General features: G+C 35.7%; 1 protein-coding gene across 8 annotated transcripts in view; it reads left to right on the top strand.

Annotated features, from left to right (window-relative positions):
* Positions 1 to 23,162, top strand: part of hdac5 (histone deacetylase 5) — a 122,684-nt gene that overhangs the window by 67,164 nt on the left and 32,358 nt on the right. For 4 of the 8 annotated variants that reach the window (XM_009299384.5, XM_073944355.1, XM_680567.11 and 1 more), the window contains 4 exons: positions 13,913 to 14,193; positions 14,271 to 14,415; positions 17,223 to 17,328; positions 17,562 to 17,695. In XM_009299384.5, the coding sequence (XP_009297659.1) occupies positions 13,913 to 14,193; positions 14,271 to 14,415; positions 17,223 to 17,328; positions 17,562 to 17,695 (666 nt within the window). The remainder of the gene's footprint in view (positions 1 to 13,912; positions 14,194 to 14,270; positions 14,416 to 17,222; positions 17,329 to 17,561; positions 17,696 to 23,162) is intronic. The other 4 variants (XM_073944356.1, XM_073944357.1, XM_009299383.5 and 1 more) reach the window with 1 other exon arrangement.

The following is a 23,162-nucleotide window of genomic DNA, read 5'->3' on the forward strand; positions in this document are numbered from 1 at the left end:
CCTATCATTGAGTCTATGTATTCACTTGAGTAAATGTGTGTAAATTTAGATTTATTCAGTTTTTGAATTTACATTACTAATTTTAATGTGATATAATAATAGTAATATGAACATGTTCATATGATTTATTTACGAGACATTTTTTGTCTTTAAATTTTTTGTCACTATTTACAAGTAATATTTGCTGTCTTTTGGTGGATATATTATATGAGAGGCTTGCTTTGCTTACCAAATAAATGGATCTAGTTGGATTTGCATTGTAAACATTAAATAAAAGGTAACAATGTATCATTTTTTAATTTCGTATATTAAGTTTTTAGTTACGATACTCCTAAAATCATTCTGCATAAATCTGCAGATTTTTTACCAAATTCTCAGCAAAAAAAATAATCTCAAATTCCATCTAGCCCTTTCCTATGTCTAATTTTTAGCATGAAATAATTTTAGATGTGAATATGGGACCATCATTCCTTTTTTGCTTCCTCTGTATGCCCATTCCTCTTTGTCGTCGTCTCTCTTTGTCTTTGCACAACAGGGCTTTGGACTAACTGCTAAAATAAAGCTCCCCTGGCTGGAATGAAAGCAGGAAATGGTGTCAGCAAATTGTGTCAGCTGTAAGTTTCTCTTTCAAGCCAGCTCTGAAAACAAAAGGACAGCCTTTGGGGAGGGAGAGAAAGAGAGAGAGCGAGCAGAGGAGAGCGTTAGGTTGTCGCTGCCATGAGGGACGACATCCCTGAGGATTTACCACTTGGATATCAACTTAAGCACTGCAAAGTTATCCCCAAAATATTGCAGTCTTTCAGCTAACTCGTTCTGCAAGTCGTCGTCGAATAACTATCTGGTTTAAATCACAGCTCATTGCTTAGTTTTTGCGTACTGTCCTTGTTCGCAATCCAAGGGTGGAGTTTTTATCACATTATTGACAGGGTATTGATGTTTTTTCAAGAGGCTCCTCCGGTCAAAGGCCGTGTTTGCAAAGAAAAGCGCATTCATCACCGATGTCTCTTTCGCCAGTGCAAAATGGAAGATGCGCCGAGAGCCGCCTGGAAATGTAGCATCCTTAAAATAGATCCGCGCACTTTTAAAAGCGCAGCGTGCCCCCCATCCCCCACATCCCCCCCGCCGCTCCCCCCAGAGCATTATTAATCCAGGGCTATTTATAACTGCGCTTTTCGCAGGCAGACTGTGTTCTGTCGCTGCTTGTGTTTAATCTCTTCTGGGAGTGAAGGGGAGGATGAGGAGGAGGCGAAGGTGTGGAGGAGTGCGAGGAAGACGAGGGGGAAGGAGTTTTGAAGGCAGGAAAGACCCCCTGCTAGGGTGGAAATGGGGCAGCTATTTCTATACATAAGCTTTATAGAGATGAGGGGGGAAAGCAAGATGGCTTGTTTTTAGGATTTCACCCTTTTTAGGGGATCAGAATGTCAAATAAAATTTCACGTTGTGATAAACGTCCGCCTGTGGGCCAACTGTTGCACATTTGAGTCTCTCGTGGTCTGCTTTTGATGCCAGGAAAGTGTTTAGAGGGACTAAAAAATAAGGATGGAGATGTTGACTGCTTTTCTCTGCAGATATTTTCAGATCTATAGAGGAACTTGCAATGACGAAAACAAAGCATTTGATATAATATTCAGTGCTCAGCATAATTGAGTATAGCCCAATTTGAAAATGAATATTTTGATCCATTTTTCAGTGAATATAGGCAATGTATTTGGGTGTATTTAAACAAAACAGATTTATTAAACAGATATATTTATTCAAATAACATTTTAGTCACCAAACATATTTAGAAAAATTAAAAGATAATTGCATTTAATTCAATCTATTGCCACAAAATAAATTACAACCTACAAATGTACCTACTAATTAATAACTAACTATTAACTAACTAACTAATATTTTTCTGTAACATATTCCTTTTGGGTGTACTTGTTTTGGGACCGTTATCGGAAGTTATTTAGTTAGATAAGCTCCAGATTTAGCTTCAGTACTGACTAATCTAATGTGTATGTACAAATATTATATTGTATAGCTTCTTATTAAAAATATAAAATTAAAAGATAGATTTGTGAAGGGTTTACTTTTATATGATGAGCACTGTAATAACTAACCAACAAGGATTTTAGATTCATCTGTGTGGCTGTTATTATTATTGGAGCTAATATGCTGGGCGATAAATTAAAATCTTGATATTTGTCTTTATTGATTATATTAGCATTTACCAACCCTGTTCCTAAAGGCACACCAACAATACAGATTTTCAAACTCTCTCTACTTTAACACACCTGAATCAACTAATCAGAACATGCTCCAAAACCTAAAGTTAATGGGTCAGATAAGGGAGACATACAAAATATGTACTGTTGGTGTGCCTTCAGGAACAGTGTTGGGATACACAGGATTATATCATTAATGTATTACTGAGTTTTGACTTCATATACAGTGCTCAGCATAATTGAGTACACTTAATTCACGTTCAATTTACTAGAACGTCTATGTTTAACTGCTTTGACACAATCTACATTGTAAACGTGCAGTAGAAATAATGATGAGTTTAATTGAACTGAATTATAACAACTTCTCATTGTTAAATGTTAGTTAATAGATTCAAACCAACATTCAACACCAATATTCATAAAAATACAACATAATTGTATTAGTTACTAACTCTTTCAACTTGTAAGAGTAAAGATTACAACTTGTAATCAGATTACAACCTCACTTTTAATGAGATATTGGGCATTAACTAAGAAATTAAGACCACCTAAGGTTAACAAAAGCTTTTGTAGTTTAGCTTGCGTTCAGCAAAAGTAGCTAATGTATCTATTGGAGACTAATGCCTTGGTACATAAGGGTTTGAGCTTGCAGAATTCTGTCATATGATGCTGCGAAAACAGGCGAGATTAACAAGACATTTAAAAAAAGCGAATGGTCCATAATCTACATTTCTGTACAGAGAGGTCATGTTTTGATCTTTGATTGGTCTCAGGCAGTCACATGATGCGATTTTGCAGATCAGAGTTCACTAAGCTTAAACTTTCGCAATGCAGCGAACTGCGAAACTTGTAGCATGAGCTTGCGCTTCTGGTTTGTCGCATTCGCAAGCGTATGAATGGAAGTCTATGGGAAGAATAATGCAGTGTGACCACAGCTTTACTGTGCAGTGTTAACGTACAATAGCCTTATAAATAGTTGCATCATTTGAAGTCAATATTTTAGTATGTAGTAGGCCTGGTTATCACGTGAAAATGTTAATGAGATAAAAGTCTCCAAGCATTTGCTGCTGTAATGAACACCCCTTCAAAAGCAAGGTGAATATTTTTAAGTCACTGAGAAAGTTAAAATAATAATTAATAATTAACAGTATTTTGCCTGCAATATCATTGAATCCTTTTTTATTATTAATTATCATCATATATATTTGTACTAGCATCTTCATAGTTAATTTATAGCACCAGACAATGTTGTTGTCCTCTGTTTGATTGATTGGAATGGAAACAATCTACCTTTCGCATTCAGTCTAGACAGGGAGTTACAGTACCAGCGACCCTGTGTGTGCTCTTGACTTATTGTCAAAATCAAATCTGACTGAGCTGGGAATTGTGATTAACAGTAGCCCCTATAAACAAACTTAAGCTAACTGCTGTATAGGGGGATCAAGTGTAGATGAGCAAACACATTTACACACACACACATACACACACACACAAGCACCATGCTTTAACACCATGACACAGAGCGAGAGGAAGCTATTTCTAGTCTTTCCAGCAGGCGATTAGCGTAATCCATGGAGTACGATATAATCTGATGAAAGGTAAATCTGGCTACTTAAGCATTCTCTGGCCCTCTTCCAGACACTCCATTGATTAGTACTGCTTGGCTTTTTAGCCAAATAGCATCACCTAGTTTTACTCGGTCTGTCCTCTTCTCTCTCGCTCACCCAGCCTCACCCAGCTTATGCAACAACCCTCTTTTATTTTTAATGAGGAGGTACCTCTCTCTTGCTCACTCTTCTATTTTCATCTTGACAAGTTACAATGCTCTTACCTCGTTTTTAATACATGGTAAGTGCCTCTGCAAAAAATGTTTTGGGCTTTTTTGTGCCTTCTCTTTGGGACAAGCTCACTGATGTCCTCTTTTATGCATCACCTGGAACACCAGTGAAACAGGAAAACAACATGGAAGATGCATGTGTGCGTACATGTGTGCACAAAATTTGATTAGCTTGGTACTTTGATTGCCACGTTACAGTTCTATCATCAGCAAAACTTTAAAACAACAATGTATCTGTGATTTTGTTTTTATCTGCATATGCATGCCATGGACAGAAGTCATTTGAAAATCTTAGCAATACACTACTACAGTGTTTCTCAACCACATTCCTGGAGGACCACCAACACTGCATGTTTTGAAAGTCTCCTTTGTCACACCCACCCATAACAGGTCTTTCAGTCTCTGCTAATGAGCTGATGATCTGAATCAGGCGTGTTTAGTTGAGGAGACATGGATAATGTGCAGTGCTGGTGATCCTAAAGAATTGTGGTTGAGAAACACTGCGCTACTGTATGCATTTGTACTATATCAGTTGAATTTAGATTTTTTTTGCATATTTGTTAATATTAATTATTAATTGTGCACACTTATTTTATATGTAGAGTTATTGATCTCGAAGTTTACCTTTGAGTTATTCAGTAAAACCTAGGGATGTAACGATTCACCTGACTCCCGATTCGATACCATTCTCAATACTAATCTCACGATTCACGATTTATTCACGATTTTTTAAACAAAATTATTTTAAACAAATTTAAGGTTAAGAGCCCTTTTATTTTTCCTTAACTCCTGCACATTTTTTTAATAAATGGCTTTTTACAAAACAAATTCCAAAATAATAATAATAATACAAACTAAAGAATACTTATTAATTTAAATAAACTTAAACTGTGACTGTGCTGGGATTTTACATTTTTAAAAGAAATATCAGCATATCTATGTTTTCTGGCATAAGCTAATGTCTTTGCACACTGTAAACACAGCGCCAAAAATACATTCAACATTTCTACCGGTTTGATTCGTCACATATTTGAATCATTTTACATCAAATTATCGAAGACTCAAAATAACTATCCATTTTTTCAATTATTATGTGATGTGTACAAGTGTAGTGTGAAAAAACATAGTTACAATTATTTTGATAATTTTTTTATCAATAAAATAGAATATTATTATCTTTTTATTGTTGTCAATTCATATTAATGATGATTATTGTTTTGGTTGTTTATTTGTGTTGTTTTACAGTATAAAAATCCTTAAAATTATATGTATTTCCTTAACTAGGCCTGTTACGATATCTATTTTTTGTTGTACAGCATATTGCACCAAAATATATTGTGATTTAACAATATTATTCACATTTTAAGACCATTTTGTGCCACTCATTACATAATGCCAGAACAACAATATTCTTTTCATTGCTTTTAAAGTGAAATAACTAAACATAAACATTAGAGGTTGAGAAAAATGCTCATTTTAGCAGAATAATTTAGATGGCGTTTGGAGGTTTTTGCATCTAAACTCTACTTATTCTAAAATTTAAATAATAATAAATGTTAACAACAAAAGTGCAAGGTAAAAGTAAAAGAGGATATGATATCTGCTACCAGATATATACACCCACTGGAAAATATACTATAGTAATTTATATTAAATACTGTTGTGTTTTTAAATCATTGTGATAGAGATGTTGAACTATCAGCTAAAGTGTTGCAAGAATTGGTTCTAATGTATTAATGTTTTGCATCACCAAAAATGGTTGACGGTATTTCCATGTGTTGTGCGACATGTCGATATATTGATTTTTAAGAACTGACATCTAGTCTTGCAGTAATTTGGGAAGTTTTGCATGTTAAGTAACTTCATCTTAAATGTTTAGCTAAATTGCAGGAGATAAACTGATTGTTTTTTCTTGTACAATCTGCAGGATTGTGTATGTGCTCTTTGTGTGGGCGCTTCAGTAATCAGGCGAGTGTTCACTGTGGTAAGAGTTCTCTGAGGGAAATTGCCTGGAAACCCCCTCAGTCTGGCCAACCTCCTCACTGAGGACTTCCTCGAAGATGCCACCTCCCCCTTTTCTTTTTTTATCCTTCAAGCGTTTTTCATCTCCTCCCTCTAACTTAAAAACAGGTCCTTGATTAGTAACTACCAATTTGGAGGCGGGTGATATTTAAAATGGATGAGAAGTTTGAAAAAGGATAGACATTAGCTGTGACGGAACTGCCGTTGTCTATTGTTGGACAGGAAAGAGTTGATAAGAAGGCTGTCTTTAATAGTCCCTATGCTTGGTAATTATCACCTCAAAGGAGTTTTCCGTAGGGATGTGGGAGTCTGTCACTTGGATGTTGTGTTTGGACTGATTACTGATCTGCGGAGTTGCTACGTACATGTTAGACTGCGAACAAACATGTTAACAAAACATTTAATAGCTGCTACCAAGTTTCTGTATTTATAAAGCTTCCCATCAGGTCCATTCCATCATTTCAGAGTCTTTGTTATTCACGATTGAAGCCACCAGGTAGTCACACACACTCTAGAACCAGTTAGAAAATCCTAATCATGAAATGTTTTCTTTTTGGAAATGCATGAAATAAAATGACATGGAAATATATTAAAGGTGTTTGAATTAAACTTATAAAGGCAGTATTTTAAAAGGTGAGACCTTAAGATGTGTTCATTCAGAACTTTTTATTCAGAAATGTTAACCGATGTTCAGTAACCTCATATGGAGCACTAAGTAGAACTGGAGGGGTCAAACTGGTGCCGTGACCCTGAAGAATGCTCATATAGGGCTAGACAATCGAAAATAAAGCGAAATAATTCTAATTATTTCTAATTAATTCTTTAATTCTGTTAATACCATACCTTTAAGATGTATTACCGCATATGGACAAACAGAGCACTTGAGAATTTCCATGACATTGCAGTGAGTGAATTGTTTATATGTGGGACAACCTGACAAAAAACAAAAAAGAGAGAGAATGCAAGTCACTCCTACATGAGGTAAATCTTATTCTCTGATGCTGGTTTATTTGTAACTGGGTAGGAACAGTGCGATTCAAAGGCCTGTGGCCCTGCAAACCTGTATCATACACATTTTCACTATGGAGTCAAAGTTGTGTCAATTTTTCAGAACATGTCAAGCAACGCTTGCTTTCCTTCAGCTTATTATTCAAGATATAGGGGGTCAACTTAGCAGAATGAACTGCCAGCATAACTATGTTCTATCTAAAAGAAATAAAAAATTTAAAAAAAAAACTCAGATTTTTTGTTAAAGCTTCAATTTTGCTTGCTGGAGATGTTGTTTATTTCCCCGCTTTTGAGATGGATGTTTTAGTCAATTACTTTGCTTGCAACTTGTCTTTTACATTAAAACAGAAATGTGACACTTTTACACAAAATGAAAGCAATTTGTGATTTGATAACAGTTGGAAGTATTCATCAAACAGTCATAGTTTGTTTCCTTTAATTATTTTAACATCATGAAGAATAGAAACATTCTCTTTCAAAAATTGAACATTCAGCAGTTGAGTATATTTACAGTATAGATGATAACAATGAACTACAAGAGGAAAAGAAATTGTAAATAAATAATTGCATTAAAAATAAAGTAGTTATTTAATAATCTCAATCGAGGTAGTGTATAATTAATCGAGGTTTTGATTTTGAGGTCATATCACCCAGTCCTAGAACCTAGTCCTTTAGTAGGAGCTGTGCAGGTAAGCCTTATATATATATATATATATATATATATATATATATATATATATATATATATATATATATATATATATATATATATATATATATTGGCTTCAAGAAACACACTACTGACTGACTGTAGAGCTAGGTCTCAAACTCAATTCCTGCATAGTTTTGCTCTAACCCTCATCAAACACAGCTGATCTGGTAGTTCTGAACAACTTGATTAGTTGAATCAGCTTTGTTTGACTAGGGTTGGAGCAAAACTCTGCAGAGCTGTGGCTCTCCAGGAATCTGGTTTGAGACCTGTGCTCAAGAGAGTCTGATCATCCTTGTTAGTGTTTAGCATATCTGCAGCAGGGTAAATACAACAGGAGTTACATTAGTGTCATTTACCCAGGTGTGAGTTTGCACAAGCGACCTATATGCTACGGTAGGAGTTACTGGTGACTAGAGCTACCGTCTGTGCTATAGGCTTTCAAGAGTACACACTTCGATATTGCTTGATGTTAATAGCAGGTTTGGCATGCTGTCCCGTGAGATCAGGAAGTTCTCGAAAGCTCCTCCTGGTAAAGGAGGAAAGTAGGAGATGGGGTGGATAGGGGACTCTTCAAAAAACAAAGACGAGGGAGTAATGATAGTCAGGTTATTTATAGGGAGTTTGGAATAATCTGATTGGCCTACTAATGATTACAGATGAGAGACCAGCAGGGATCAATCATATCACATGCTCCTCTTGAAATTAGTTTGTAAAACTTCACTTAGTGTCCTTGTTAGCACATATACCATTTTGATATATGTGTAGTCTTGAACACATGCAAACAGAATCATAGAGCTTCTCGTTGGTGCCGTGACCCGGGTAGGAGCGAGTTTCATTCACAGTGTTTCTGCATAGTGTCCATCATAAACTTGTAATATAACAAGCCCATTAGCGTACCTAATTGTTGTATGCCAGTTTGATGTTGACTAGCAGCAGCTGTGTTGTGTTCTTTGTGTTGTTTTCAAATCATACCAGTGTTTGTATATATTTTTGAATTCCACCTTTAAAAGACAGGAGATGTGTCACCTTTGCATTACTTTGCAATACCCTGACAAATAAAGTTTCCTTCATTAATTAACTAAAGTTATTGAAGCAAAAGTCCAGTTGTTGCAGATGACATTGAACTTGGGAAGCTCCCTGTTGTTCTTCTTCTGGAGGGTGTTTGGGGAAATCTATGCTAACCTCATCTGGTCAGTAACAGGAGCAGTAGCCCTGGCGACCTCGACTGGCCAAGCTCTGACGTCAAAGGCCTGACACAGTCAATCGGCCTGAGGGCGCAAGGAAGGCTATTTTTAGCGCCTGGCTGATAAAGGGGGAGTAATCTGATTTTCATGTAAGCCGAACGCTTCCGCCAGGCATCCAGCAAAGAAACCAGATCATTAACATGTTGGTAAACTTTAGCCGAGGCTGGGAGGGCGAGCCGGGCGACGGTAGAGGCTGACTGACATGTGGGTTAATGTGTTCTCTGCAGTGATGGGCCCCTCGTAGTGCTACCCTACCTACACTCGAGGTCCCTACAGACTCAAGGACACCTTCATGACTCTTTAGCATTTTAAAGAGACAATGCATAGCTTCATACAATCTTGCTCTGTCAAGCGATGTGCCAATTTTCAGCTTTAGAGGCCAGGTTAGATGGTGTGTAGTGTATCCGCTTGCTAAGTTGTGACGTATGGAATACTGTTTCTTTGCCAAAGCCTCTACTCATTTAAGATGAACGATCTCAGTAGTCTTTTATAAGCACCGTTTAGTCATATCACACTTCAAAGCAATACACAATACACAAATTGATCTTAATAATTGTGATGATCAGATCACTTCATTGAAAATGTATTGGTCACACTTTATTTTAAGGTATAATTTTCGCTATTAACAAAACAAAAAGTATTTTTAATGGAATAAAGTATTAATTTGCTGCTTGTAAATAGTTTTTAACGTAGTAGTTGGGTTTAGGTATTGGGTATGATAAGGGATGTAGAATAAGAACATGCAGATTAGTACTTTATAAGTGTTAAACAGTCAATATCTTAATAATAGGCATGTTAATTAGCAACTAGTTATTAGTGACAATTGTTCCCAATGTATTAAACACTACCTCCTGCTAAAGTCTAGTCATTGAACCCAGTTGTAAGAGTTCTAGTTAATCATTTGGTAAAGTGGCAGAAAGCAGATTGTTTCGATGAATCATCTGTTGAACTGCATCTCAATCATCACAAATACTGCAGAAGACCTACTGGAACATGCATAGACCCAAGATTCTCACAGAAATCAGTCAAGTTTGGTAAAGGAAAAATCATGGTTTTGGGTTACATTCAGTATGGGGGCGTGCAAAAGATTTGCAGAGTGGATGGCAACATCAACAGCTCGAGGTATCAAGCGAACTGCACCTGTATGGCAGGGTATGTAAACTTACATGCTTACATTTTATTCTAAGCATTCAGTGTCTGTAGTTTAATATACTTAATATATTTAATATAATATTAAGCGTGATATCATTACCTGATATGAAATGAGAACTGCAGAGTCCAGCATTTTCAATTAGGTCCTCACTCCATTCAGCTTTTGTGATGGCTGTTAGCCAAAGACGCCTGCGGTTGGCATTAAAGGCAGTGTGGTTTACGGTAAAATTTAATTTTTCGAATTTGGCATCCTACCGCAGAAACACTAAATGTTTGATATTGCAACCAGTCTTTTTTTTGCAAGCGGCATGTGTGGTTTAACCCGTGTGACGTAGGTTGGTATATCCCCTATTGGCTGCTTATTAGTACTTATAAAGCACATTTTCGGAATACAATAACTAAACTACCTTAATAACTTTTAATACGGAGTAAATTAGGAGTTGATTAAAGCAAAAGTCATATTGGTTTGCTAAATTCTTTCCAAATAGTGCTGTTCAATCATTTGCTGGAATTGTATAGATAGATGTAGAAATACAAAACATCATGATGTCAGATTTTTCCAATATCATCCAGCCCTATTTAACAGTCTAATTCACCAGCTATTTCTTTTAAACAGTTTGCAAGGTTAAAATTGTCTCAATAATGTTCAATTAAAAGTTGCTTCCCAGTGCCTTTTGAGGTTTCATAAGGTTCAGAAGCTGCCATGACCTTGTCACCTTTAATGGGAAAACTTTTTGTTTTCCCTGACTGAATGTCTTTGGAAAAAGTTTAGATTAGCTTGCACAGGGCATGAGTTTGAGAATGCATTGCTATCCCCATAGCAACTCATTAATTCCACCTTACTGTCGTGAATGAAAAGTGTTTGAGGGAGAAAAATAAGTGGAACACAGACAAAGGCAGGAATGTTAGGTTTTGTGGGGTCTTTTATAGTACTTTAGCTGTGCCAAAACACTTGTACTTGGAAGCTGGGTTTTCTGGGTAGTGGTTCTATTGGAAAAATCAGAGATGGTTGGTCTGGTTTCAGAACAAGCCTCAGGGTATAACCCTGATTTACCCTCTAGATTATATAACTACATGTCCTCTTTGGCAGTGCAATGCCCTACCATAAAGCAGGGCCCTTTTTTTCTCATGACCTATAAGAAAGCTGTTTAATGCTGATTTTACATCAATGCTGGAATTTTTTCTTTGCTTCTCTTCTTGGAAGAAATTGGTCTGAGGTCAGTTGGATGAACTTCCAACTGGCTCATGATTCACTAGACACTAGTGTCAACGAGCCAGTCGACATTTGAGCCCATACACCCAGTTACGGTAACATGGGCTGACACAAACAAATGTCAGCCAAACATTTATAGAAACATCACACGTAAAACGTGGAATACCCTCACAAATGCAACCATGGCCTTTGCTTATGTAACTAAGTGCTTTAAAAAAATGGTATGTTTGTGTGTCAACATGCTGTTATTGAGCGGTACAGGTATTGAGGTTAAGCGAACCTGTTTGAACTCAGTAAAGAGGTGACGCATTAATAAATAAAAAGGCAACAAGTGTACATTATATTCAAGCATACATACATTACTACATGCATACATATACACTACTACATGCATACATATACACATACGTACGCACACACACATACATTTTTTTTTCCCGATAGCTAAATTGAAATGATACATATATTCTATTTAGGCTTATATAAATTATGTATAACCTGTCCTCCAATATTCCACATTAACACTGTTTTGAGAATTGAGTCGGGTTAGATAGATAGACAGACAGACAGACAGATAATTTTAATTATCTGTCTGTCTGAGGCATTATTTTTTTATTAGGCATATTTAATGGTATTCTCGGTGCACGTGTGTGGATAATTATGGCCCAGTTGTATAAGGTACTAAAACGTTGTAAGTTATGTTATTAAAGAAAATGCGTAAGCATTAAACTGTGTTTTTACTAAAATATTAAATAAATATTGGCCTATAGTGAGTTCGGGCATACGCACTTATGAAACAAAAGTTTGTGTGTGACAAATGAACAGATGAAATATGTGGCTCAGCTTGCGTATGGATATTTCCAGTTAATTAATTTCAAAATCATCACGAACAGCAATGCAAATGAGGATTAAATTTATTGTAAGTGTATAAAGAGTGTATTTTAAGAGTGTTTTGTGACCACCTCCAAATTACAGAGTGTGTGTTTCTTTTGAGGACTAACTCATCATCTCCAGGCTGTCCGTGGGGTTGTAAAAGGTAGTAAATTAAATTAGCCAAAATTAAAGCCATTAAAAAATATGAAAAAGTAACAAATTTCGTCTTCGTCTTCTGACGAGGTATTACATTTTTAAGTGCAATTGGTGTTAAGTGCAGGCCTTTATTCTAAAATTTACATGGATTTGTTTATATGTTGAGAGTAGGACCTGAGTGAAATCATGTGATGTTGTGTTCGTTCGTGCGTTGGGTACAAAACTGGGTACCTGGCTGGTTTGCTCTGGGAATGCAAGTTTTCGGACCTCTGGCTGGAGGACTCAAGATTTAAAGACTGGCTTAGGCCTGTAGTTGGCAATAGCCGCGAGGTTTATTGCCATGTCTGCATGAAGACAATTAATATAACCTTGCTTGCACGCGCATCACTTTGTGCCTGCAGTTAAACTCACAGCGTTTTTTTTTTATGACACTTTAATTGATCATTTTTTCCGCAATTGACATTAAGAACGAACATAAAAGCATTGTCTGATTGACAAGGAGCACCTAATTTTGTTCATAGGAATTTAAAATGCCAAATGGGATGAATTTTTATACCCCATTTCAAAAGTGAAACATACTCTAATAGGTAGTGCAGTGTGTGGGTGAGAGGGGGGCAGTGTTTCAGTGTGATCCTGTTATGTTGTGGTTCTGTGACTGCTGGTGTTGTTTAACTGTATGGTTAACAATTATGACAGCTAAAGTAACTAGGTTAATTTCAATTTAAATCAATAAAAAATAAATTAAATATTAATCTAATATTAATATTTTTTATTTGGATATTATATTTGGGTATTTTATTGTGTGTTTGGGTAGGTTTTGGACAGCTTTTGGGCTGGAAAAAGTCAGTTACATCTGGCAACATTGCTTTTTTTTAACAGAGCCGCAACGTCAACACGCACAGAATCTATCGGCACAGTTCAGCACAGTTGTCTAACTTTGCCTCAAAAAAAAAAGCCGAGAACAGTTTGTAATTGTGCCGTGCTATTCAAGGCTTACTGGAGAAACATCCACATATGACATATATGACATTGAATAAAAACTATGGACAAAGGCCCATTTGGACACCTTGATTAATCCCTCTGCTTTACTTAAATGTATATGTTTTCTGCAATGTGTTATGCAATATTTCATTTACTCCACTACAGTTGCAGTCGTGCTGGTTTACATTTTTTGAAGGTATTAAAAAAGGTAGTAAAAGGTATTAAATTCAACTTAAGAAGTTCTGCATATACCCTGATCTCTCCCCATGTGTTTTTTTTTGTATTGAAAATGTGTCAAATGAGACTCCCTCCTCACCTCACGTCTCTTGTGCGCATAGTAACGCTTAGGGAGACATAATATTGGACGCTCTGTGCATCCTTTTGGGAAAGTAGCTATGGTTTAATTTTAAATAATCGATATGCATGATATTTCAAAATTTCGCATCGTCCAAATAATAATTCCGATATTATCGCTAATATTTGTTTTTGTTTCTTCTCTAGTGGATGTGAAGACCTTACTACCCTCCGGGATGCAGAGCCCGGTGGGAGGTGGAGGAGATCAGGGCGGAGGTAGCGGTGGTCCGGTAGACCTGCGTACAGACCCACGTCTGAGTGCGCTAAGTGCTGTAGACCCATCTCTGAGAGAAAAACAGCTTCAGCACGAGCTGCTCTTACTCAAACAGCAACAGGAGCTCCAGAAACAGCTGCTGTTCGCCGAGTTCCAGAAGCAGCACGAGGTTTTGACGCGCCAACATGAAGTGCAGCTACAGGAACATCTGAAGGTACGAGCCTCGCTGTTCTCTCTGTGCCCTTTATTCCCTTCAACCTTTTGATTCTTAACCTCTAAACCTCCGAACAGCAACAGCAGGAGATCCTCGCCGCGAAACGTCAGCAGGAGCTCGAGCAGAAGAGGAAGCTTGAACAGCAGCGTCACGAAGAGATGGAGAAACAGAGACTGGAACAACAGCTCATCATGCTGCGAAACAAAGAGAAAGGCAAAGAGAGTATGCATCCATACATTATGCACAACAGATATACAGATATACAGACGCTGATCATCATGGCCTGGTACTTATTCCAAAGCAGGAGAGGTTTAAATGCACCACTCACCTTTTAGTTCACGAATAAAAACACCTTGCCGAGCAGCACGTAGCTAATGTTTATCGTTGTTTGCTGCTATAATTACACATTGTCATGAATATCCCTTGAAGTACTTTAGGCACAGCAGGCACAAATTGCTCTATTATTTCTCATCTTTGGCTGTTTACTATTAAAAACAACACAGTGCCATGCTAGGATTTATTGTACCTCCAAATTAACTAATTGGATCTGTTTTAAATCATAGAGTGAGCTGCCTATAGAATCCCTGCAGGTATTAATTTTTTTTTTTTTTTATCATGAATATTTTAATATTCTGTATTATCATGGTATTGACCTAAGCTGCAAAAAATGGTTACAACAAATTATTTATTGTATAAACATGCTCAAAGTAGATAAATGCTTTAAACAAAATACATTGCAAAAGATAACACTTGATAATAAAATCTCATTATTAAGCAGTAGCTATGTTTCCATCCAAAAATGGGAATTAAATTTATGTGCAAAACTGGAATATCGCATAAAAGTTGTGCGAATAAAGCAGCTCAAAGAGAATAAAATCATTCTTCGTCACTTCCTGTTTAACTGGTGCCAAATATCACCAGTAAAAACGGAATTTGTTGCGGTAGGAGAAGCTGCTTGAATCTTTTCTTCATTTAATAAATGACTTTGACCTCAATGACGACTTGATGAATGTGGGGTGGTGTCTAAAGGTGTGAGATGCAGAGATTCTCTTGACAATTCTGGAGGTTATAAATAATATAGCCTAACACCAATATTGAAACGGTTAAGGTGTTTTAGAATGACCAAAACAACATTTCAGATGTTTTACAGTGTGCTCAAGCTGCTGGTTTGTCCATTCACAAACATTTTTATCATCACATAATCTCTTATAACCAAATCAAATTACCTTTTTTATTGTGCATACTGTAATTTGTTCCGTAAAAGCATTCCCATTGTAGTTCATACGCATACATTTTTTATGCACATCTTGGCATTTTCATCAACTGATTTTTTTTTAATGCGCATATACAAAATGCTCATAAAAATGGGTGGATGGAAATTTAGCGGCTGTTTATTAAAATCAACAGTGAGAAATAACCTTATTTAGCTGTATGTCTATAAAAAATGTAAAAATACAATTTAATTTTAACTGTTTTGTACATTTAATTAAATTATTTAATTTTTACGCTATTGATTATTATTTTAATATTTATTTATTTTTAGCTATTAACTAAGAAATTAACATCGGCTAAGATTAGCTGGTTAGATTAACAAATGCTTTTGTAGTTGCCATTACATTGACCTTTAAGGTCCCACATTTTTTAGATGTTGGTATTAGTATGTTAGTTTTAAGGATATCTATCAGATAGTGTGCTACAAAATTTGTGTTTTAGAAGATATAAACCTGATATAAACATCCAAAGCTTGCAGTTTGTCACTTTCGCCTAAATCTGAGATGTCAAAACTATGCCAAAATTAGCCTATTGTAACCTTTGAATTAGCTGCCAACTAATCAAATTGGAACAAACTGCCAAAAATGTTTGAGGCGAATCCCTCAGAGATAGCCATTTCTAATTTAACATAACCTTTTGTTTGTTTGTTTGTTTGTTTGTTTGTTTGTTTGTTTGTATAATTGCTGAGCTACAAAAAAAAGCTAAAGTGAAATTAAATTTTTCAGTTAAATGTTGTAAATTAATCTGATTTTTTAAGGGTCATGAAAGCCTAAAACACATTGTTTAGATGTTGACATATATATGTGTGGCACATTGCTGAAAATAATATTAGGACACATATTAAGTAAAAAAAAAAAAAAACATTGAACTCCAGTGTGTAAAAATGAGATTGAGTTTATGGTTTTGTTATAAGAAGTACATCCTAAAATGTAAAACTATATATACATGATTATTAATTTTAATAATAAGAAAAAAAAGAAAAACATCAGAAAAAAGTTTGGGAACCCCTGGCCTCCACATTACGTCATTCGCAACACCTCATATTTTAGTTTCTCATCAAATCTTGACCAATCAAATGCTTTTTAGTATCTTACATTCCCTGCCCCCTTCAAAAAGCTTCTGATTTGCTTTTCATTGGATGCGCTTGAGCTCAACATTCTCACTGGCAGAGCTGTGATAAAAACAAAACCCCTGTTTTTTAAAGGGAGCAGTTTCTCTATGTGTCCCACCCTCTTTTCGTGTTTCAGTTGAGATTACGTCACACATTAAATAAAAGAATGCACATTTCAAAGCACTTCACCAAACCTTGTAATAAAAACTACTGATGTTAATGTCACAATATTCACAATAAATAACGAACACATATAATATCAGTGTTGTGCATGTTCATATGCATGATATCTTGAATAGATGTTTATGGCGGTTTGATCAGCTCAAACCAGTCACCACAAAGTCTGGGAATGTTTACCTAATCGTAAAAAAAAAAAACATAAAGCAAACATGTATTTTTATTCTTAGCATGTTTTGTTTGCTATTTATTTCTTGGTAATGATGGTTAAACATTATTGTTCTCTATTGGTCTGTGAATAATTAGTGCTTTTTTATTTAACATATTTATCTGAATTGACAGTAAAATGTATGATGTTGCGAAAGTTGGCATTTAAAGTAAATGTTGTTGTTTTGAGATTTCTCTTAATGAGTGTATCCCTAAATTTCCCTTGTCTTATCCCCAAATGTCCTCTGCCTTATGTTCTCAGGTGCCATCGCCAGTACTGAGGTCAAACTGAAGCTGCAGGAGTTTCTGTTGAGCAAAAAGGAGCCCGGCCCCGGTGGACTCAACCATTCCTTCCCCCAGAAGTGCTGGTGAGAGCAACTTTGCTAGTCGCTCAGGATTGGTAGACCCAAATTCACTTTGCACCTTTTTAACCTATTTTTTTTTATCAAAGGCTGGTTCAGTGTGTGCTCTGATTTTGTTTTCTGCAGTATTATGTAAATGAGCATGCTGACATTGCATCATGCCACATTATGCTGTAAGTTTATGGCTCTCATTAGTGTGGAGATGGAGGGGTGTTCGTAATGGACTGTGTCTGTTTTAGGGGGGCTCACCACACATCCCTGGAGCAGAGCTCTCCTCCACAGAGCAACACACCAGGAACACCACCCTCCTACAAACTCCCCCCGCTCTTAGGATCCTACGAAGGCAAGGATGACTTCCCTCTGCGGAAAACCGGTGAGTAGACTTCAAGTGTGTGTACTTAAAAAAATGCTATGCACTACTGATCAAATGCTTGATTCAGTAAGAGTTTTTAAAAGAAATGAGTGCTTTTATTCTGCAAGGATGCAACTGATCAGTTTTACTATGTTACTCCAAAGTTACAATGATAATTTAAATATGGTGCAATATTAGATACATTTTTGAAAATCTACTAAATCACATTTATTATATTATAATAAAAATAAATGAACTGACAAAAATAAAAACAACTATTCAATTTTTTTGTATTTAGCATATTTAGTATGTTAAAATAGACATTGAAGACTTGATCTGTAAGACTGTCATTTAGTGTTACTATAGCTGCTGATATCACCTTTTCCTGAATCATTTTACCATATTAACCATGTAAAGTACTTCACTATCATATGGACTTCTTAGAGTTCACTTGTTTTGACTTGGATTACTTATTAACCACTAAGATTGCATAAACTTTTAATGCACATTTAAATGAGAAACCAGTGATGGAAACAGCAAAAATACGTTCACTTGAGGTGGCTTTTGAGGAGGTTAATGCGTATATTGGGAGATGGAAATGTATTTGCAGAATAAACTCTGATGTAGCAAACATTAACTGAGGTAAAGTCTAGATCATATACGCGGCCATCCGAAAGTGCGATATGCACATCAATATAGCATTTTTTGACACTATAACAATAATTTATATTTTTACAGTACTATGTGTTGGGGTTAGGGTTGGGGTGGGGGTAGGTGTAATTAAAATACAGTAAGTGGGAAATTTTATAAATAATATAAATTCTCGTAAACTTCCGGCTGCAACCATATCTGATCTAGCAATAACCATTAGCTGGCTCCATTACGCTTGCCCTGTTTACTGTTGGTCACTAGGTTACCAATGCCACAGCTAACCACTCTGAAAACTTGATGAACATTCTAGACCTAATTCACAGCTTTTTATTTTACAAATATTGACAAGATTCCCTTCATTTTACAATGAAAACCCGAACTATTGTCATTTTAATGACACTCATATTGAACTGAAAACAATTAAAAAAATTATTGCTGCCTATTTTTTTATGTTTATTAAATGTTCCATTCATTTTAACTTGCATCAATTAATCTGACTAAACATATTAGATAAAAAACGTTTATTGTTTATTAAAGTTTATTGAAACCTAATTAACTTATTAAAATAAGATAAAGCAACATAAAACGTTTGTTGTCACGACTTTTTGTAATATCATATTTTACAGTGAAAAACTGAACGCTTTACCAGTGAGAAAACAGTTTAACAGACAGTCTGTAGCGTGAGGAGAAAGAACGAGCCTCCTCCATTCGGCTTCTTTACTTTCTCTTTACTTTACTTTTACTCTTTACTTTACTCCTTTACTTTCGTGGAGTAAGGAAACGGTGTTGTACACAATCCACTGAAGACATCCATTAGCCTACATATTTAATTTAATTTGTTAAGTGCAAAGATTTGTTGTTTGTGTGTATTAAGCAATGTGTAATTGTATGGACCTGCATAGGCGCATAACTAACGCGCTCTGTGCTGGACTTTAGACCTGCTTTTAGTTGGTCAATGGTGCAGTCTATTTCACTTCCTCAAAATAGCAAATCGCCAACAATGTACCTTAACGCACCTCCTTTTTACACCGGAACATCTATGAGTCCACAAATTGGCCACATAGCGTAAAACATGAAAAGTAGGGTTGAGCCGGTCTAAAATTAGCAACAAATTACAAACACCAAACCAAACACGTCTTGCGCCTTATGTGTATGTTGTGGTCCTTTGTCTTTGCGAAGCTACTTTAACAACATTTACATTGTATAAAAGTGCTTTGCAAACTACAATGTCTAATGTGAAACATTGCTATGGACGTTGGCATCGTCGTCATAGGTGGCGGCGAATCAATTATTTATTAATAATTAATTAATTCATAACTAATTCATAATTTGTAGCCTACCGTTTTAACTACCTGACCCGCATGGTCTTTGTTTCACCCATAACCAAATCATAAATAACTAAAGATAAGGTACACACAAATTACCACCTGTCAGTCACTTTTTTCGCGGGACTCTGACATGAATAGGCAGAATGATCTGTGTCGTTATAATGGCGTCGACAAACTTGGCTGGTGCACACCCAACAGGAATCAACAGTATCTGAGGTTTTCACTAAAATTACTAAGTATAAGCGTGAAAGCAAAAGATTGAAGCAGTGTACTGATACTGTGAATGGTTACCTGATAGATTAAAAGACTGAAGGGTCGTTAGATAGAGACAAGATTAATTAAATAACACATTTAACAACTATTGTGAGACGCGATCCAGTGGTACATCCTTAATGAACTGTCTGATGTGCACTGCTCTCTCGGGTTTTTTGCTCAAAGCACCCACTGACTGCTGGAGCTCTGACGCTCTCATACGCTGCAGTGCGTTACTCTCTGTGTTTGTGCACACGTGCGTGTGTGTGTGTGTTGTCACATGACGTGTGTTTTCAGTGGTATAGTGGACGAAGATCTTTTCAGAAATGCTAGGTGAAACGTCCTGGTGGACTTGGATCGTTTTTGTTTTAAAAATGCCATTTTAAAACTAAGACGTATTAGTGTAAACGGGGCCTAAGTGTGTATTTTTCGCGAGCGGGTTGCTGCTGCGATGGGAGTGGGTGGAGAATCGCGATGCCTGCTCTTATGTGTAGAAGTCAGGTGATTATTTTCTTTCTGTGCATGAATGGTGCTGTTCTAGCCTCACTGCTGGTTTTGTGTGGAGAAGTTTGAGCTGTTTAACGCTGCAGTGGTGTCACAGAGGACGCAAGGGTGGGTGTGCGTGTGTGTAGGGATGAAGACTCTTCACTGAGGAGTCTGCAGGTGTGAGTCATAAATGAGTCATCAGAACAGTGGACCTACACACTAACACACACCTTAGGGGCTTTATTAGTGACAGAATGGCTTTTATACTAAAATAATGATATTTATTATAACTTGCCTCACAGTGTAATCACAGTGAAATCCTGATGATTCAAAGGGATAGTTAATCTAACCACGTAAATTTGTTGTTAATTTACTACTCATGACTCATAATAATGACCCAAACCTTACAGTTGAAGTCAGAAATATTACCCCCGACCCCCCACCCCAATTATTTATTTATTTTTTTTATTAAAAACGGCTTTTGTTCTTGCGGAAATAAAACAAATAAGACTTTCTCCAGAAGAAAAAATATTATCAGACATACTGTGAAAATTTCCCTGCTCTGTTAAACATCATTTGGGAAATATTTATAAAAAACAAAAAAAAAATCAAAGGGGGGCTAATAATTCTGACCTCAACTGTATGTCAAATATTTTTAGTTGAGAATTAAAGATTATGTATTTTTCATGATTTGATGGTTTATTGATTGATTTGCTGATTTAATTTCTTGTTGATCAAGTTAATGAAAAATCAAATCAATGACAGTGGAAAGAAAAAAAAACATCTGCAAGCAAAACAAAATGCACACCTATAGTTAATGAACTATAATGTAGGTCGATTGTGTTCTCAAATCAGTGTGTCATATTTGACTACACTTTAATTTTGGAATAATTAAGGTTTTACTGTAAATCTCGTCAAAGCTCTACTTGTTTGACGATAAAGCAGTACTGTTATAATTTTTAGAATATGTTATGAAATGCATTTAATTCTTTTTTATGACACACCTGAATATTCAGTAAGCATTATTCTAGTCTTCAGGGTAACGTGATTGATTCTTTAAAAATCATTTTAATGTGTTAATATGTGGTGTTCAATAAAAAATATATATTATATGCAATACCCGTCAAAAGTTTAGGGTCAGTAGGATTTTAAATGTTTTTAAAATAAGCTTCTCCTGCTCACCAAGGCTGCATTTATTTCATCAAAAATACAGTACAAAATACAGTACAGCATTATAAAATTGCTGTTTAAAAGTAGTTTATAGTTTAATTGAATAATTTATTCCAGTGATTTTAACAATGAAATTTCAGCTTCATTACTCCAGTCTTCAAAGTCACTTGATAGTAATATCTCACGTTCTGCCTTTTTTCATTTGCGTAACATTGCAAGACTTCGCCCTTCACTATCTCAACAAAGTACTGAAGTGCTTGTTCATGCTTTGGTTACATCACGGATTGATTACTGTAACTCGCTTCTCTCTGGTATTCCTGATAAACAAATTCATAAACTACAGTTGATTCAGAATTCAGCGGCTAGGATAGTTACCTGCTCGCGTACTTCTGATCACATAACTCCAATTCTCTTTCACCTGCACTGGCTTCCTGTTCACTATCGTATACAATACAAAATCCTCCTCTTAACATACAAAGCTCTTCATAACCTGGCCCCTCACTATCTTTCTGATCTTCTTCAATTGTACACTCCTTCACGCTCACTGAGATCATCTTCTGCTGAACTGTTATCTGTCCCACACTTTAGGATGAAGTCATTTGGAGGCAGGGCTTTTAGTTGTACAGCACCAAAATTATGGAATTCCCTGCCTTTGCACATTCGCCAGATGGACTCTATTTCCAATTTTAAATCTCAGATAAAGACGTTTTTGTTTAGGATAGCTTTTAATGATTTGCTGGTTTAAATATGCTGATTGTCATTTTTACTGCTTGCATTTTTATGATGTGCTTGTAATCTGCTGTAAGGTGTCCTTGAGTGCTTTGAAAGGCGCCTAAAAATAAAAGGTATTATTATTATTATTATTATTGATCCTTCAGAAATCACTCTAATATTAATATATTATTATTATTATTATTATTATTATTATTAGTGGTAATAGTAATAACAGCAAAAATGACTGGAGCAATAACTTGATTTGAAACTAAATACAATGAAAAAGCAGTTTTAGAAAATTGTAATAAATATTTAACAATTTAGCATTTTTTAACATTTAATAAATGCCTCTTGAACTGACCTCAAATTTTTAATATATGTAATCATATATTAAAAATGTAAAAAATAGTAATAATAATAATAAAATAATAGTAATAATCCTGTGTAAAATGAACCATTTTAAACCTTTTTGAATTTCTTTTTTCTGTTGAAGAATACTAGTTGCTGGCACCCATTGAGTTCTATAGTAGGAAAAAAAACATTACTATGGAAGTCAATGGGTGTCAACAATCAACATTTTTCAAAATATCTTCTTTTTTGTTCAAGAGAAGAAAGGTTTTGAATGAGCGAAGGGTGAATAAATTATGACCGAAACTTCATTTTGGGTGAACTATCCCTTTAATATTTTTGTTTTAGATTTAAATCGGAAAAAAAAAAACAGTAATAAAGTATAAACATTTTTCCTGTCATATTTGATTCATTTAATTCATTCCTCGGTCCAAGAAACATTCGAAAAATTGTAATTATTCCAAACGCTTAATGGCTAGTGTATTACCAGAGTACACACACGCATACTGGTCATCTGCTGTTCACTCTCATAGCCGCCA

The sequence above is a fragment of the Danio rerio genome, chromosome 3, assembly GCF_049306965.1.
Source record: "Danio rerio strain Tuebingen ecotype United States chromosome 3, GRCz12tu, whole genome shotgun sequence".
In the NCBI taxonomy this organism is placed as follows: domain Eukaryota; kingdom Metazoa; phylum Chordata; class Actinopteri; order Cypriniformes; family Danionidae; genus Danio; species Danio rerio.